A 19324-nucleotide genomic window follows, 5' to 3' on the forward strand; every position below is an offset into this window, starting at 1 on the left:
TTAGCACGAGATGGAAAAAGAAAGTGAATGAAAGAGTAAAGTAGCAAAGGCATTTGGGGATTCAAAGAGTGTACAAAGTAGTTATCAGAGAAGAAAGAGGATGAAACATGGAACAAAAAAAACCTATTCAGAAAGAAAATGAGGATTAAAAGAAAGATTACAGAATAACTCAAAAGTATATTGGACTTTTAAATGCATCTTGTCAAAGCAATGCAAACACAGACTACATTCCTATGAATCAACACATTAGATCCACACGTGTACTTGATTCGTTAGCTGTTCACTCATGCAACACTGACATGGCACAATTGTATTTGGATAGCGCATGTTAACACTACCAACAACTGAGGCCAAACTGGATATTGTTGTAGATAAGGTTAACTCAGGTTAAAGTTGAAAGCAATTTTGTAGCTCCATTTTCTCATTGGTACTTCTGTTTCCATTCCCCCTTTGTAATACTGTAACTCTAACTTATGAATGAGCCATCATACTGCCTATCCTATCCTTTGCCATCCGGGCAGAGAGGAAGGAATCCAACACTTTATATTATTAGATTAGGAGCAATTTCCTGGCTCTATGAGATTAAGGGCATACTGACCTTGGAGCTTGAGAGCCATATCATTAAAATGATTTACATGGACAGGAAGTACCCGTTTGTTTTTTCTTTTACAAAGCTTTCATGAGCAAATTAGTAAGTACAGTCACCAATTATGAGCCTTGGAAAGGCAGGTGGCCACATTGTGGAGTCTTTAATACAAATTATTACTATTTTTGTATTTCAGGCTGCTTTCATACCAGATTTAGATGTATCGTCCCAGAGGGATATTTGTGTCCATACAATTACGCAGATATACGCATAACAGCATAGACGCAACAAACTCTGTTTTGTTATTTTGAGCTCAGATCTAGGGAGCGGGACCCTGATGTAGTTGACATTTCCATTCCTTTTGACAAATAGTTATAGTTAGAATCTAGAGAATGCATTATGTCAATGTGGATCCTCACAAGTATACAGAGATTGTTTTGGGGAGAGTTTTGGAAGCATATGGGGCATGGGGCTTTTTTTGCAAGCATGCCGAGTAGAATATGTATGTTGCACTTGCCATACAAACTGAAGAGCGTCCGTTGAGTGTAGTGTGTGTATGTGTGAGAGTCTGTGTGTGTCACTCAGCAGCATGGGGTAGATACTCGCTGAGTTTAAAGAGCAGCATGGAGAGGAGAAGCAGCCACTGTCTGTCAACCACCAGCCAGCACTGGAGCTCTGAATTCCCATCCATCCCTTTCATCTGGCCTCAGTACAAATAGACCACCAAATCAGAGTCGGAGATTTCTGTGGTTTCAAAGTGGTGAACGTGTGTGTGTGTACTTGTGTGTGTGTACGTGCTTGTCAGCAAATGAACCATACTGACTAAGGCTCCTTAAGCCCTGCAGCAAACAGTATCTACCAGTTATTTTTTCAGGGCAGACAGAAATCAACCCTTGACGATCTGACCTGCTCTTTGTTAACCTGGGTCGCACAAGCACACACACACACACACACACACACACACACACACACACACACACACACACACGCACACACACACACACACACACACACAGTTATTTAGAACAGCAACAACACAACATAACTATTACCAGAAATTTGACTCGTCTAAAGTTGAAGCAATATGCACTATGCAATTATAATAAATACCTTTTTCCCTTTGTATTGTGAAAATGTTCACAATACAAATGATAATGACTATCATACACAAATGCATACTATATACAGTGCACTGCATTTGCTCTAAGCCGTTATCCTACGGTACGCAGGTCCTCAGGTCGGCGCGCTTCCCATTTTATCAAGAATTAGTTTAGTTCCTTTACCCTATTTGTTTTGTTTTGTTCTCAAGGAGGTATCAGCATTCTTTCAGAAGACTATATTACAATTCAACCTAGCACCCCAGTCCTTAGTTCTGCATGTTCTACAGTTATTGTGTTTGGGACCAGAAAGTCACAGGAACAAAACAAGGTTCAAGTGATTTTGGTCTCTCTCTTCAGTGCCATGGTAACTGTGATGGAGACAGTTCAGCTCAGCTTTGTGTGTCCACAGAAAGGTACAGAAAATAAGGTTGCAATCTTACAGTGAAACCAACTCTGAAACACGGTGATACTAGCAGATTCCAGGGATTTTCTGCTTTGAAAAATATTATAAAGCATCTTGATAGAGTGCTGCAACCCATATTCCTGGCTACATTAAAAACAAATGCTTCTGAGATTAACAACACTGCAATTTAAGTCATTACAAATAGGATTCATTCTCATAAAAACCTAACAACAAATTTACAATAACCCTCTTACAAATGGCTGCAGCTCTTGCCAGGGGAACAATAAGCTGTTCTATGCTCAATTGAGCTGCATGCTAATGGGGTGATTATGAGGCCTAATTATCAGATGGCACTTGTCAAGAAGAAGCCGTGCAGTTTGCCCCAAGGACAAAATGCAAAACAGAGACAAACTGTTGTTTCTACTGAAAAGCCACTAAGGGGTGTCTATCTTTCAGTATATAGCTGATTGGAAGTCAAGAGGACACTTTAGATGGCATCAGAGAACATACCATCAGGCACAAATATGCAGTAAAAATGTAGTGTACACCCAAGACTCGGACCTAACAGTAAGTCAACTCTGAAGCACTGAATCGTTTTTTAATCATTAACATACATCATTAATACATTAGTCACATGTTGAGGAGAATATAAAATATGCATATTTCTTGAGGCCAGCATATGGTGCCAGGGATGGTCCCTAACATCAACGGCCCTGACATGATGACTTTAAATTACACACTAGAGAGACATTGATAGAGACATTGAATGAATCAGAGTGGCTGTTGGCATGTGAGAGCTAACACACAGTGGAGTTTTCTTTCAGTTTTAACCTCATCACTTGTTTTAAATATACTCTACAACCATCAAATGCACCTAAACTATTTTTAAATGTGTCATGTCAGTAGGGTGCGAGAAATGCGAAGTGAGAGTTGGAGAGAGGAGTTTCGCTGTTGTCAGAGATTGCTGTGTGAAGTACAGAAAGCATTAGCTTGGTGTTATCTAAAATATTTTCAATGTCAATATTTAGCCGATTTCGTCAATATGGAGGCGATGCAAGATTTCAGAAAGACTTTTCAGAGAGAGACCTGGTTGGAGAAAATAACAGTGAATGGTCAAGAAAAACTATTGTAGGGTCCTTTCCATAATGTCGTCCGACAATTAGGAAAAATCTCAGCCTGTGAAAGGCAAAAACACATTGACTGGATGTTAATTGACGGTGCGGAATTGGAAAATATTATTACATTGCAGCCCATTTAGCGGCTATTGGCTACAGCGTTCTTGCTCAGTATCAATTTACATTATTGTTGTCTCCATTAGTTACGTTGACAAAAACATAGGAAAATATAATCCAGGTTGAAAAATATTAAAGTTACCCTCTAATGTACCTTCCACTTAACCAACTACCTGTTTGTGGCTACATTAAGTGACAGGGCAGCTTTTGAGCACTCGAGAGCATCAGGAGGTAGATTCACCATATTTCCAATCTCACACACTGTTAATAATTCAACATTCAATATAAAGACAGACGGGTGACCGGGAGGGAACAATAGATGTGAATTATTGATATATCTCGCTCTCCCATTGTCTCGGGATTAGAAGAAGTTGATATAGTGTAAATAAGAGGAGCAATATTTTTTGCCCCCTACGGAAGAACCCCCTGACCTCAAACTTATTAAACTAAAATTACGACGAGTTATTACTGCCATCTTTGGAAAACACTTCAAATGTGCTTTTAAATACAAATGTATTGAAATAAAAGAGCTTCAGTCAGACTCATGTCTTTCTGCCCCCAGTTCGTTTTCTTTTCACACATCTTTTATGTGTAATAGCAACGTTTGGGGAAGGAGGCTCCCCACGGCTTTAGTTTCCTTTACTCCAATTACCACCAATGTCACCTCTCAGTTTTCTCTCATGCTTCCGCTCTCATTGTATCTGTCATTCTCAGCCTAAATTCCTTTCTGCTGCCTGTCCACTTCTTTGTCTTTCTCTGAGTGCGTCTCTCGGATTTTGGCCATTTTAACAGTAGAGGATGAAATATAGTGTGAACCACAGCAAACACAAATACAGTATAAATGCCAATTCTGTAACCCACCAGCCACACACTAACACATCATACACACTGCAGCTGACCCCCAGAGGACGGAATTTAAAGTATTTTCTGACCAAGACATTTTTACATCAAATATCAGCTCTGAAATAGGCCTCTTTGCTGCCAGGTGTAGTGCTGCAGCCTGTAATTGTGTTGACAATAAACTGAGAGCCAATACGGCAATATAGAGATGAGAAGACGGTCTCACGTGTGATTGGTACATTTCCACCAAGTTTTTTCGGGCCTCTGAGCCAATCTGAGCCAGCTTCTGGCCGTTTCTCCAGAGAGGAGATGCAGCACGCTGGTGCAGTGAAGGACACTGTGTCATCTGCAATGCTTTACCCACTAACACATACAGTACAAACCCACCCACATACAACCGCCATGTATCACTTGAACATGCAAATGCCCATTAAAAACTGCACTCACATCCATAACAAATATGTCATTTAACACCAAAAAATACTTCCAAATCTCACATCAGAAAGTGACAATTAAAATAGCTGTTTGAGTAATCAAGCTTTTGGAAAGCAATTCAGAGTTTTTTTTAAAAATAATTTCTCCATACCATTTACACAAAAAATAAGGACTGCAGCAGTGCAGGCACTGTGTCATGATTTCATTGGTTGCACTCTAATTGCAGTGCCAAAAAAACCCAGAAATAAATCAGCATATGGCCTCGCTGTCGTCACCTATAGTTCACAATCACACCCACGCCCCCTGTAGCACACAGCTCCTTATGTGCCTGTGTGTGCCCGTTTGTCAGCGTCTCTCTACATGCATGCATATGTGTGGGTGTCTCCACTACTCCAGTCAGTTTGTATGCAATGTGTAAGAAGACAAAAGCATCAAAACAGACACAGCAGAGACAAGGTCATATGGATGTATACTTCCCTCCATCCTTTCATCATCACCTCCCAGCTTTGTATTGTTACTTTCTGTTACTCAGACTACTTAAATCTTTGAATACAGGACAGATGCCATATGAGTGCACATGACATCCAAAGCTGCACATTTCAATTCACTGCTCAGTTAATGATTTTCTTCAATTTTAGCCAAGCAATGCAGTCGATACAGAAAACTATTAAAATTGAGCCATCAAAGCAGCCTTGTGTGAATCTTTGCTCAATAAACACCATGCGGTCAGCGATGACTGACTGGTTACACTCAGCAGAGCCTGGCTGATCTGCTGCTGGCAAACAGCCAAAGCTGTTGATTAGGGCTGATTATCGACAATTACAAACAAAAACTTGCCTCATAACAGAGGTTAGATTAAGGTTTGAAAGCCCTGCTAAAGCTAAACAATTATTTCAAACCCTTGAGACGTAGACAGCCTATTTCTAATCAACATGAGTTAGATCTCATTACATCCCCATGCCTCACATGCTTAAAATATCTGCTGGTGCGCCATGTATGTGATTTCCACTTGTGCACCTGGCAAACAGCCAGCTCATATGATTTGTTTTCTGTTTGTTTGACTTTTACAAGATTGCATTGTCCTTGAACTAAAGGTTTGGTGTCTGAGACAAACTATAATGTCTATCTTAAGCATAAGTGTGAAGCTTCTGTCCATCTTTGAAGATGTAGAGATCACAGCCAGTTATTTTAATCCTCATTCAAGTGGCAGCATGTCCATAAGGCCTGGAGATCAGGAGATCATTGTCATGACCACAACAGATGTGCACACTCTTTTTTTTTTGACAAATATTTGTATTGTCTTTTCCACAATACACAGAACAAGACAGAACAAGGCACATAAAAAAAAAGTACATATAGGCATTTCAAATAAAGATATCAGTGCACACTCATTTAAATAGTCACACATACAGGCATAGAGACTGAGGCACAGTAATGGCAAGTTATTGACTAGACGATCCATAACCCTTAAAAGGCCCTCATAACTAAATTAGAAAGCTGAGGGGGCTCCACTATTACCGTGGTTCCTCTGAGCACCTTTTACCTCTCCCTCCCAAAAACACATCAACATTTTTCATATATTTGCATCTCTGCCTCTGCTCTTTCTTTTTTCCTTCTTTTCCCTCTTTTCTCTACACCTCAAACCCCATCACCTTATTTTGCCAACACCACATTTGCACCAGCGGAAATCTCATCCTCCCACACTTAAGACTGCAAAACTACCCAAATCTAAAAATACTGTCCGTGCTGGAGCCACATCCTCATTTGAACTCCTCACCCTTTTCTTACACCACAACAGTTGCGATCCAGATCCATCCTCCTCTAAACCAACCCATACCTTTCCCTCTCTCCCCCTCTCTCCCTCTTTCCTCTACTTCATTCAGGCGAGATCTAATTCACCGATGAATAATGGATGGATAGACGGATGGATAGAAGACTTTCATCTATCAAGGTTCTCTTTCTCTCTCTCTGTGTCTTTCTCTTGCGGGATGGCTGTAGTGCTAATGCAGGGCAACATGCATTGGAGATGAGCCCAGGGACCTCCCACTCAGTCTGTTTGTCTGTCTGTCTGCTGCCTGAAGGATCTCTAGCTCTCCGTTTCTATCCATTTCTGATCCAGGCTGGTCATTGGAAATCCCATTCAATCTACGTACCATTGTTTTCCAGCCTTTTCCTTTCCTTTTTTTCATAAATCATGTCAAACATAAAAGCAAAAGATGCTGGCCATCTTTATTCATCGGCATCTTCATCCAATTACCGCTCACCTTTTCGATCGTTCATTACTTCAGTTCGATAAGACCCTGACCTTGGGATAATGATCCTAGGTTTGTATTGACCCTGACCCCCCCGATTCCCTTCCCTCTAATACCCTTAGAAGCCTCATCAAAGAATCAATCTCACAATCCACTGCCACCTCCCCTCCTTTATTGCTCTGTAGGATCGAGGCTGCTTAAATCCACTCTGGACGCTAAACCTGTTTGGGTCAAGAGAAATACGTTCAGTATGTCAGATGAACGGATGTAGGTGTAGCTGCTCAATAAATGTCCTATTTGAATGGCAAATATGTGTATAATTTTGAAAAGACTGCCATAGACTTGCCATGACAGTCTAGTTTGGACTCATAATCTCCACTGGATGAAAAGCCTCAGGCGTCTCCCCTCTGCCGGAAATATTTAAATAATGAGGCAGAGAAACAGGCTTTAAAAACAGCCTCATATGTTTTTAGGCAGTAAATACAGTTTTGTTTAAAAGCAGCAACAATAGAATTTGTCCTCTAAGATCTCACTCATTTTGGGTCATTAGGTCTTTCCTACTCACTTATAGTTGTTGTGTTTCAGTGTTGCTCTACTTTATTTAGTTTGGCTTTGATTTTCTCTATGTCCATCTTCTAGGTGGCTCCAAGATTTAGGATAAAAAAAATAAACCAACCCCCACAAAAACCCACAATTAGCGCTTGGAAGCAAGCAAGAGCAGCAGCTTGTCAAAGAGCGTATCAATAATGCAAGCTGGTGGGAGACCCTGCCTGCCACACTACTGTCCTGCTGAACCCTCCTGCCTGTATACCTGTCTATCTGCCTTTCAATCCGTCGCACTTCCGTTCATCGCTTTTCTCACTTTCTGAGTGCCTGCCTGACCTCCTGCCATGCTGCCAGCAACTGCCGGTTTTTTTGAACCACACAGAGTTGTATGTGTTTCCCAGCCTGGCTGTCTGTTATGCATGTATCATTTAGCTGCTGTGGCTTGGAGGACTTTATGTATATACATGCTGTATTCATTTATCCATCTACTATATAGATACATCCAGGGTTTTTCATAATTGATACAGCATTGAAGTATTTATCATTGTTTATCATTTGTATATTTTTTGATTAATAACAAATGAAGCACAAAGGCAACAAACTGATCCAGTGGCTTTGACCAAGGCAAGGTAAATAGCATAGTTTAGAAAATAAATGGATATTTTTCCAAGACTGCTTGAATAAAAAAAACTCCATTATCAAAATGCCAAAGCGAGAAAAGTACAGAAATCAGAATGCCATTCCACACAGGACAAACTCCAAGGGGGATCAACAACAGTAATAACCACAGCTGCTGTTCCATCATATACACCAGCAGAATGATAATCAGCACTGTAATACACAGGCTAGCCGGCTTCAACTAACCTTTTATCACATTCGTCAACAGCAGACAAAGTAGCAAGCGAGCCAGCGACATGAACAACAATGGAACATAGCAGAATAAGTGCTGGCTGAAAGGTGTAGTTGAGATGATTGGTAGCTATGATTCATGTTGCTGCTTTCATTAAGCAGATTAGGTATGACGGCTCACACAGACACACAAATATTCATTTGGAAGTGGTAAGAGGGGTGCTTGCAGAGCTGAAAAAGATGCAACAGCGAGCAGGTTTACTGTTCTGGTTATTATCCAGTAATCAAAGCCATGAAGAGCCAAATAAGAGGTAGAACATGTTGACCAAAAGGAAGCGTGGGAACAAAAGCCTCGGAAGCTGCATAGCAGAGACCAGGCAGTCATGGTGCAGGTATCTAGGATGGAAACATTAAGATCTAGGTGTGTTGTCTGACTCAATGGGAAACTGAGTAAACATTAATTTCATCCAAACATATATCCGTCTCGCTTCATGGAGCTGTATTCTTTATATTCTGTTTTATTTTATTCCGCTTTTGTCTCCATCACAGTCATACAGACATGCAAACATATGCACATTCAAACAGTGCACCGATTCCTAAACATACCCGTCAGCAGTTTCATGCGCAGAAAAATACAGGCCCCATATTTATTTTTCAGTGTGCAGTATAATGGGATTGTCAGTCTCTGAGTTGAATGAGACACGGCTGTGATAACGGCTAGTGACAGAACACATTCTGCATCAACCTATACATGTTTAAACATCTTACAAGGTTAAATGTTTGAGTTTCATTAACATTCTTATCTTCTTCTTTGAAAGGTTTAGGTTAGGACTCTGTAAATAAAAGTGGACGTCTTATTTCAACACATAACTGATAGGGTGAATAAAAGATATTGGAGGCTACGTGAACGTCTTGGTGACTAGCCTACTATCACATTTATTGTGGAAATTGTGCAGCAATTCATCACCACACAAAAACGCACTGCACACATCCTATTTACAGGCCACTGCTGTTACACTGTTATTGATTTGACTGCATGAAATATGAAAAGCCTTAAAGGGATAAGGCAACTGACAGCAAAGCCACAAGTCACTAGTGACAATAAGATGGACATTACCTTCACAATGCAAGATATAAAAGTAAATGATATGAGATGGATGATAAATATCCATTAATTATATGTCTGTTTTTGTCTGATTCATTCATCCCTGACATCAAAGCCTTGTGATTCAGAGAAAGAAAAAGAAAAATATATATTCTCTGGTCCCCTGAGCTGTAAGCCAATAACGTAGCACCCCACTTCCCTCCTCGGACACTGTGTGTGTGTGTGTGTGTGTGTGTGTGTGTGTGTGTGTGTGTGTGTGTGTGTGTGTGTGTGTGTGTGCGTGTGCGTGTGCGCGCGCACCCAGGAGCCCCACCCTTACTCAGTGCCATCACTGCCACGTCCCCACAGCACCCACCCAGTACAGATACCGTCACAGTAGAAAACCGGCCATTTATAGAGTAGCAGAATGAAGGACATAATGAATGAATGAATGACTCGCAGTGAGATTTCTAATCCCGCAGGGGGGGCCCTGCAGGATTAGAAAAATACAAATATAAACACGTGTGGCATGTGGCGCATGCAAACATTGCTGAAAAGAATGACACAAACACACAAATGACTGTTAAAGCTGTGTGTTTATTATCTGGGGCCATTGTTCTCAAATTGCTGTAATAATCAGCAAACTAATTTAATTAAATTGTGGCATAACTCACTCTCGTGGTTGGGACAGGGGGAACCAGAGATCCAACCAGCTGTTCTCCCAGTTTTCTTCCTCTGCCTCTCCACAGTACAGGGACAGGCGTGTTTTAATTTATAATTACATAAGGACCAATGGAGGGGCAGAGGGAATGAGAACAAAGGATCTTAACGAGGGGTGAAGGGTCATTTGCAGCAGCAGAGCCACCATAATGTGCATGGGTTTGTGTGTCGCTTTGCAAGAAGCTCTTTTTAATTACTGTAAATTCATCTTGTTGATGAATCTTGTTGGAGACTAAAAATGCTCTCTGTGGTGGGGGGACTAATGTTTGTAATGTCTGTTTAAACAAAAGCCCCGTTAGCACTGCAACACAGCATGAGAGACAATATGCTTTCATAGAAAGATCAAACCATGCACCTATTTTTTTATGTTGTTGGCCATGTGTAGACTCTCACAACCTAACAACAACACAAATGCCTAGGCCCTGATAGAGGCTTTCAAGTGCTGCCTGTTCAGTGTTGTGTGTACACAGCTCTCTCTACCAGTTACTACAGGGTGTTCAGTAAGAGAGCCGAGTGGCTGAGCAAGTAGTTATAACCCAGTAAACGGTCTCCCTGAGGCAAGGGAAACATTTTCTGAATACCAAAAATCCTCCTTTTTGTAATGACTGAGGAAGGAGACAGAGAGATAGAAGGAAGGTCAGGAAGCAGACTGAATAACATAATCAAAAATTGGGTTTAAAATAGATTGTTTCACAATCGATTTTACAATGCATGTGCAATGGTGACGTAAAACTTAATGATTATTTCATTTGATAAAAAAACAAGCATAATTTAGGTGCATTTAATGACTGTTTTGGTGACTGGTTTCTTGAGCTACAAAATAGTTCAATTGTGAGTGTTTTGCTGCTTTCTAGCCATCTCATGTAACATTGTGAAAACACAATGTAAAATGAATATATTTGTGTGTGTTTTTGACTGTTAGTTGAACAAAACAAGCAATAAAAAACCATCAGCATGGATTTGAAGAACTGTGATTAAAATCTATAAATTGGGAAAGTAACTCGCAGATCAAATTAAAAAAATGACTAATTGTTTCCAATCTGCATGACAGAAACAACACAATAAAGAAGAAAAAAAGAAGCTTATAAGCGTTGAATATGGATATTGGTACTCACTGGGCAATGTAGCTCAGGAGATGAGTGGGTTAATCGCAGTGTGAGGGGTTTGAGACCCGGCTCTTCCCTGTGTTCATATGATGTGTGCTGACATGTCCTTGAGCAATACGTGAACCAAAATTTGCTCCTGATGCTCCAGGGTCTAGAACAGCTGCCATCAGTGTACGAGTGATTGTGTGAATGGGTGAATAAGAGGCTGATTGTTATGCACTTTGTCCACAAAAGTGAAGATAAGAAATTGCTATATAAGTGCAGTTTATTTTTTCCAATATCGTTCTGCTCAAGTTTAAATTGAATGAGAATTGACAGATTGGGTCTAGTGCAAAGTGGAAAGAAAGTGCTGCAGTAAGCTTGAAGTTTATAACACCTGCTAATCTTATTTCTCTTATGAAAAGTCAACAGAATCGCAGCCACAGGAGAGAGTACTAGACAGGGATCAATAACACTGTTTGTCTGCATCTACTGGTGTTTTCATTACAGCCTTTCGCTTTCCCATAAAAACACGAAAAGGAAGAGACAACTGCCTGAAACATTTAAAGAAGTCTTTATATATAAAACAAATGGCACCGCTGAGACACCTTTTTTGAACTGGCCTGCTTTAGTATTGTGAAAAGAACACAAATCAAAAATAATGACCTCACAGCAGTACCAGATGAATGACACGGAAGGATTTTCTACTGATTGATTGATCCCGTCACGATTCATAGGCCGTAGTTATCTTGTGACAAACTGACAGAGGCAGAGCAGTGACCCATGGGTACAACTCCTGAGACGGGAAATGATTTATCACCCACGCCATGTCGTCACAGCCTCTGGAGACAACTCTCAAAGGAGAGACAACAAACAAGACATGTTCAAAAGCAGTGTTAAATGTTCGAAACAAGCCACTGGAAACACTATATACACATGAAGCCAATGAGCGTCATACACTTAAAACACATTTCATCGAATATTTTTACATAATGAATCCTGCGGGTTTCCATTCCTTTTTACAGCTTCTGCTGTTACAAAAGAAGTCAACAAATGTTTCTTTCAGACTAAAGCTGACACACACACACACACACACACACACACACACACACACAGACACACAGACAGACAGACAGACACAGACACACAGACAGACACAGACACACACACACACACACACACACACACACACACACACACACACACACACACACACACACACACACACACACACACACACAGAGACCATTCTGCTGGAGCTGAGCTCTGTGAGTCGCAGCTCTGTGAGGGGGCTTGTTGCACAGCATTGAAAAGTATATCACTATACAGACACACGGACAAGCTTATCCCATCAAAGTACAGACATGCAAGCACAGTAGAGGTCAGTTTTGTGCAGCCAGATTTCAGAACAAGCCCTGTCTTTCCCAGACACACTCAGCACATCATAAAGTAGTCCATGTCACGAGCCTGCCACTAAAGGAAGTTGTTTACCACTCCACAAACTGGTATCTAAAATAAAAACAAATGGTTTACATTCTTTCCCTCATCACACACCATTTGCAGTCTAATGCCAAAGATTAATTATAGACAATGGCCTTTCTGATCTTTGCTGTGTTGAGTAGAAACACTCAGCACTGCCGACCATGGAAGTCTAGCTCTGGTCTGCCACATTGACTACCAGTACACTGTTGTTTTAAAGTTACTGAAGACAATTTAATGAGTGTGAAACATGAGCAAGTATACAATATAAAAATGTTTTCCCTGAACAAAATGTTCAACTTTGACTCACAGCATGTTTTTTCTTCTTATGCAAGTTAAAAAGCTAAGATAGTAAGCTGGAAGGCAATGATTTGGTAATTGCCGTTTGCCGTCAGGCATTGCCTACGGAGTGAGTGGTAGCAAGTTAGCGATGATTTATACCTATTTTTAGCAGATGAAGGGCTGTTATTCTGGGGATGCCCAAACAGGCCTCAGGCAAAGTAAAGTGCGTACACAAGTGTGTGGCTTAGTGTGAGTGTGTGTGTGCGCGCGTGTATGTCTGTGTTTGTTTATGCAAACAGGGGGTCTCCTTACCTTCTATGGACGGGGCTTGGTCCTGGGAAGCATACAGCATGTCCTTGAAAGCCTGATGAGGAAAGCAAAAAAATAAAAATTCAATTAATTAAGACACAAAAGACACAGGTGTACTTTTGCCAGGATGTTGAAGTATAGAGTCAATGTAATCCATAGATACACAGGATTAATGTAAACATACATGTCTGGAGTAACTGTGCGTTCATTTAAAAGGTTAGAGTCTATTCCACTTTCGATCAAATAAAGTGTATTTCCAGTACATACACTAGTACAAGTAAGAAAGGATTACAGCAGACCATGCATTACACAATTATTAGCACCCTCTGCTTTTAGAGTAGCATTTAAACCATCTGATGCCATTTTAGAGCCATTAACTAAACTCTTGTTCTCCATACGGGGAGATTACAGCAACTGCCACACAGCTGTTAATATAATGAACAAGGCACAAACTCTGGAATTTTAATGAGCTCATTTACTCCAAGTTACACTACGTAGTTACACAGATATTTTTAGACGTGCAATAGCTCAAAGAACTGAGAACGTATAGGACCTACGGTACCATATTTTGAAATAAAGAATGATCCACATGCGGTAGTGTATATTAAGTATCTTGGGATGAGCTTAAAATGAGAGTGCTGCTGTGTTATTGCTGTGATTTAGTTGATCTAAAACTGTGAAACAAGTCAGGATGGGAGACGGCCTAACTCCACAAGACCTTACAAAATTAACAATGATAACGTAAATTACAGATGAAATCAAATTGTTCTTTGACAGGTCAAGCGATTGACACAGTGTACATCTTTCTAATTAAAAGAACAGATAGACAGGCAGACAGACCAACTGACAGAAACAAGGAATAGAGAGAGACATCATCATATGAGGTTGTTTCTCTGCAATAAGACTGATCCCGAAGATAATGGAAACTGACAGATAATTGCACGCTGGCTCATCTGAACATATCAGTGGTAATCAGAAAAAGACTTGAACTGAATTGGGCTTCCTGACTAAATTGCCCCAACAAAATAGAACAATAAATCCCAGTTAACTTCAGAAGTTAATTTTTTATTAAGAACTAAGTGTTCAGCATACTGTCAGTAAATAAAACGTGCAAATGTGATTTACAGTTGAAGGAGAAAAATGTGACAGATTGTATGTTTTTCTGTTTTATCCACTGATCATGTCTAACCGCTCTCTGTCCAGGTTTCTATTATAACCTTCTGCTTTTGTAACATGCCAGTAAGTGAGCGGTGTGAGTAATCCTGTGTGTGGGTGGGAGCCACTCAGAAACTTCTGTGCATTAGACAGCAACCTGGATTGGTGAAACTTAAATTCCTCTGTGAATTACCTGCACACTGAGACTGACAGTCTAATCCAAGAGGTTCACATTTCATTTGTTCGTGGAATGTTGTCTCTACCTTGTCTGATAGTTAACAGAAGACCAACGGTGCACACACACCACTGGAGCAGGGCCCGGTCCTGGCTAATCTCTGGTGAGCAACCCCCCTCCTCCTGACTAATAGGTGGGAAATAGACATGCAGATCCAGACAGAGAGGTATTGCCATGGTGATGCCAGTGATGGGAAAGGAGGGTGGGGGGCTCTTTGGGGAAGTGGGATAAACCTGCAGGCTTGCAGTAATCAGTGGGGAAACCTGTAGACAATAAGTAAGCCGAGCCTAATGGGGCCATCAGTTTGAATGACCATGCATTAACCTGATGATGATCCATTCTCACTAAACCAAACATGCGTGGAACACAAGTAGCACACTTGTATGTTGGACTGAGGCTGTTGTCCATGGAGTTCAATCATTTCATAGCACTGACAAGTTGAGTGGACGTTAAGCATAATATTTTGAGTGCTAGATGATCAAGTCCTTCTCTAAGATGTTTGAGATTGGTATCCGTGGGCTTCAGACAATCACGCAGTGTGCCTCTTTTTTGAAGAGATCTCTGGCTCAACTAAAGTCAATGGTAGATCAATTGAATCCTGAGCTCTGTGTCTGAGTGGATCCCTTCATGGAGAAACAGGAGGGGAGAGGATAGGCTGAGTGCAGGGAGGGAGGGGAGCAGAGGGCAGGTCTGGTCGGGGACCAGATGTCCTCCCAGTGGGGGAGGAAGGATGAGGTGAGGAAGGAGGAAAGAGGGAGGTATGGAAAGGGGGGTTCTCAGCAGTTGCCCCGCCATGCCTGTTGTATACATAATGTTGTTGAACATGCTGATAAATCACACATTCATTCCACAAAATACAGATGACGAGAGGAATGCTCTATACTTTATGTACCATTTCCATTATTTCTGTCAATACAAAGTTCGCTGTGCTGGTTTAGACATCTAAACTACATCACTCAGATTAATTAAGGAAAGGCCACGCTTCACCTTTGAACGCATTGCAATCACTCACTGAAATCGAACAAGCAGCTGCGTTTCATCAACATAATGTCACTTTACGAGTTTGAATTCTAAATGCGAGTCTCCGCATGCACCCTCCTCATCATCTACGCTTACACAAGTGATTAGACTGCAGAGGTAGATGCATAAGTGGCCTTGTTCTCTCGCCCACACACACACACACACATACACACACACACACACACACACACCTGCATCTCTAATTTTCACTCTTTCTGTATGCCTCTAATGTTCAATACACATTAGTTTCATCATATACATCTGAACACAACAGTTGCCACGCCTAATTGTCTGCACACATCTTACGTCTTGTGTGAAAAAACCTTGGGCATGTAGAGAAATTGACTTGAAAAGCAGACAGTAAACTCAGTTCATAAACTATTTTATGTTTGCACTGAATAACCATTACATTTATAGGCAAACGCTCACCAGATCTATCAACCTACATCCCCTCCCCTTTTGTCAGAAGCAGGACATGCACACCTCCATACCAAACAGCTCTTTAGCATAAAGGTTTATAACTACAATCCCACAGGATAAAGCAAGACACCTAATTACTCTAACACTCAATCGACTTGTCAATGCCTCCATGTTGAAATGAAGTGCCTTACTAACTGAAGGCCGTATTTGCTGGAACAGCCACTTTGCCGCATCCTTCTCATCTGCATAGAAACTGGCTGACCAATCTAAATAGACAGAGCACAGGTTTTCACACAATAGTGTGCTCTAAAAACGGAGGAGAGTGAAAACTGGGCAGCAGGTTAATTAACCCAACTAGCACACAAAGGCAAAAATATCACTTCAAACCAGTCAATTTAGATGTGGGCGCGTCACAGTTACAACCAGTGTTACTGTGTTAAAAGTGACCTGTGATGCTTGAATAATGTGTCCTTAATGTAATAGACAGACAACTGTATTACACTACAGCTGATGTGTTGGCTGCAGTGGATACTGCAACACAGAATGTAGAGTAAATATATGAGGGACGGTTGGCAACCACGGTGTGTAATGATTTCATGTTTTTTATGCATTTATCCTGCTTTATGAAATGTCCCCTTCACTGAATTGAGTCCATGGATTCACTTCTGTTGCAGCAGCACATCGGGCTTTGTAATTTTAGGACCGACATAAAATTTCCTTTTAAAGTCGTTTTTATCTCAGTGACCCACTTTACTAAAGTAAACTGACGTCTATGTTTGTCCTTGTCTCTTGACTTGTTTCAGAGGGCGTAAAAACGTTGAATAAGATGTCCATCATCTGTAGGTGAAGGCTCTCTGCCTGTCCCTCCCACAGGTAGTGTGGTGGTGTTTACAAGATTCAGACAAAGACTGAAGGCAGCCGCAGTAACACAAATACACACAACCCCATCCTTAATGCAAACCCTATGTATAATTCAGATTTGAGGAAGGATAGAAATTGTATGGACCAGCCCTGTTATTATACATAATTCACTAGCTACCAATGTGAACACAATGTTAGTAAAGACTGGGTTTTTGGGATGGTTAAAAAAGGAAACATACAAAGGCCTGTGCTACCTGTGAGTCTCATACCAATGGTCCATTACAGTTGTCTTCACGCCAGATTTATTTTTTTGCTTTAGATTTAAATATTTTTAGAAGTATCACTTTCATGCTCATAGAAATATGTTATTCCTGTAATAAAGTGATGTAATATCCTTTTTAATGCATGATTTCAGTTAAAAAAAAAACATCCAATCAACAATAAAATCCCGTAAATCAAATTACCTATATTGATCGATACTGGCGTACATATATGGCTGAAATACTATAATATTACAACTTTAATGTCACTCAAGATAATTATATCTGATAGATCTGAATACCAACACAAAACGTTGCCGAGAGAGAAAATCTATCATCATCCATCTCAGGTCAGTGAGTACCGAGCCGAAAACTGGAGGTGTAAAATGGCTGGTATAGCCAGGCATCTGTCCCCGGGCTCACTGTGCGTCTGTCTGTACACACAAAGACTTCCCACAGGATGTGAATGTATGTTAATAATCAATTTAAAACTACATTCCACTGAAGAGTTGTCCTCAACAGTTTGTCCACTACATATCCGACACGTCTTTTTTTTCCACTTTAATTATGTTGTCCAAAAATGTTTTTATCACATGATGATGTCAGCATATCATTCATGTCGAACTGGACGGATCAAAATGTCTGCTGTAGCAATAATCCAACTTAATAATACTATTCAGGGCATGTTTCCAAAATAAAACCAGCGCAGTGAGCCTCTGTTGAGTCTGGGATGTAGACTGCTGAAGCTGAGGTTGATGAGAACAGGGTCTTTGTCTATAATTCATAGAACTAAATGGAACGGAGCAGCCTGCCCTGTCACTGCATGTTTGCACTAAAGCTCTTAATGTTGAACCAGCGGGAAGTGGGGTGTGAATATGAAATACTGCTCAAGTACTGTACACCACCCAACAAAGACCATGTGTGCACACAAAGGTCTCCATAAATCCGCAGACATCAGAGACCAGAGAGAATATCTTGTTGGATGAAGTCTTGCAGGTTGATTCATAGAGGCAAGCATGCCTGTTTAATTGTGCAAAAATATGAATAACAACTACATTGGGGATATACTAAAAACCCTATACAACTCTGGTCAAAAATAAGGAATAACTGCTTTTATATAAGAATATTTGCAATTTTACAACAATGCATAATTGATGCCTGGGAAATGTCCCTGGTGTTCAGTTAGATTGTCGCAAATAATACAAATTTGATGAAAATCCCCTAAAATGAGAATTTATTGAATTATTAAAGTAATTGACAATAAACACCATTTTCTCTTTTGTATATATACATATAGCCCTTAGTTATATGATGGGCATACTATATATTAAAAAAGCAATCAAGGCATCGAACAAAAAAATATGCATGCTATTTCAAATCGATGGTCATTTTTCATTTTACAAAGAAATATAAACCTAAAGAAAATTATACATTTATATGTATAGAATATGGTGAAATATCAGTACTATGTACTATCTATTGTAAATAATAATAATAATAAATAAACAGAATTGTTTTGTTAATTAATCCATGAAAGGCATTCAATTGTTCATATTTTGTAAGTGTCAAAACTTAACAACAAGCAATGAATGCGATCTCTGCATGGCTTAACACCAGCAGTCAATTCCCCGTCCATAAACAATAGGACATCCCTTATTTCTCCGTCGTTTATTGCTGTCAGGAGCAGGCTAAACCGAAACAAAAAAAGCTTTTACATTGAGGCTTATTGGCTCTATTATTCCACTTTCTTTCCTCTCAAAGAATGGTGTATTTTAGGGAGTCTCAGCCATGGCCATATTCACAAGGAGTTTATTTCTTTCTAATAAAAGAAAAATAACACTGTCACTTTACCTCATACTGAAGATACTGTTTCCTCCACTCTGGAGTGATGTGGGACGAGAGATGCTCCGCGAATTTCATTTTGCCGGAACAACTGTCCCCTCAAACCTCCGTTAAATCCAAGAGCGGCTGTCCCCTTCCCCGTCGACGCGACTTTGGTGGTTTCAGTCAACTTGCTGGCTCAACGTGCGCTGCGTCAGCCCGGCGCACTCCGCTACTCCTCACTCCACTTCTGTCTCGTCCTGGTCAGTGCACTCCGAACAGATCCCGTCCCACATACTATTTCACGGGAGGGACGGCGATGGCAGCGGGCTCTCTTTAACAAGTGGTTG

The 19324-nt window shown here is 40.6% G+C and overlaps 1 protein-coding gene across 1 annotated transcript in view; it reads right to left on the reverse strand.

Moving 5' to 3' along the window:
- xpr1a (xenotropic and polytropic retrovirus receptor 1a) overlaps nt 1-19073 on the reverse strand; it is a gene marked incomplete at both ends in the record, with an annotated part of 60960 nt that extends 41887 nt beyond the window's left edge. The window contains 2 exons of the mRNA XM_079220414.1: nt 13206-13257; nt 19005-19073. Of these exons, the coding sequence (XP_079076540.1) occupies nt 13206-13257; nt 19005-19073 (121 nt within the window). The remainder of the gene's footprint in view (nt 1-13205; nt 13258-19004) is intronic.
- Nucleotides 19074-19324: the final 251 nt, after the last annotated feature.

This window comes from Taurulus bubalis, assembly GCF_910589615.1.
Source record: "Taurulus bubalis genome assembly, chromosome: 7".
Taxonomy (NCBI): domain Eukaryota; kingdom Metazoa; phylum Chordata; class Actinopteri; order Perciformes; family Cottidae; genus Taurulus; species Taurulus bubalis.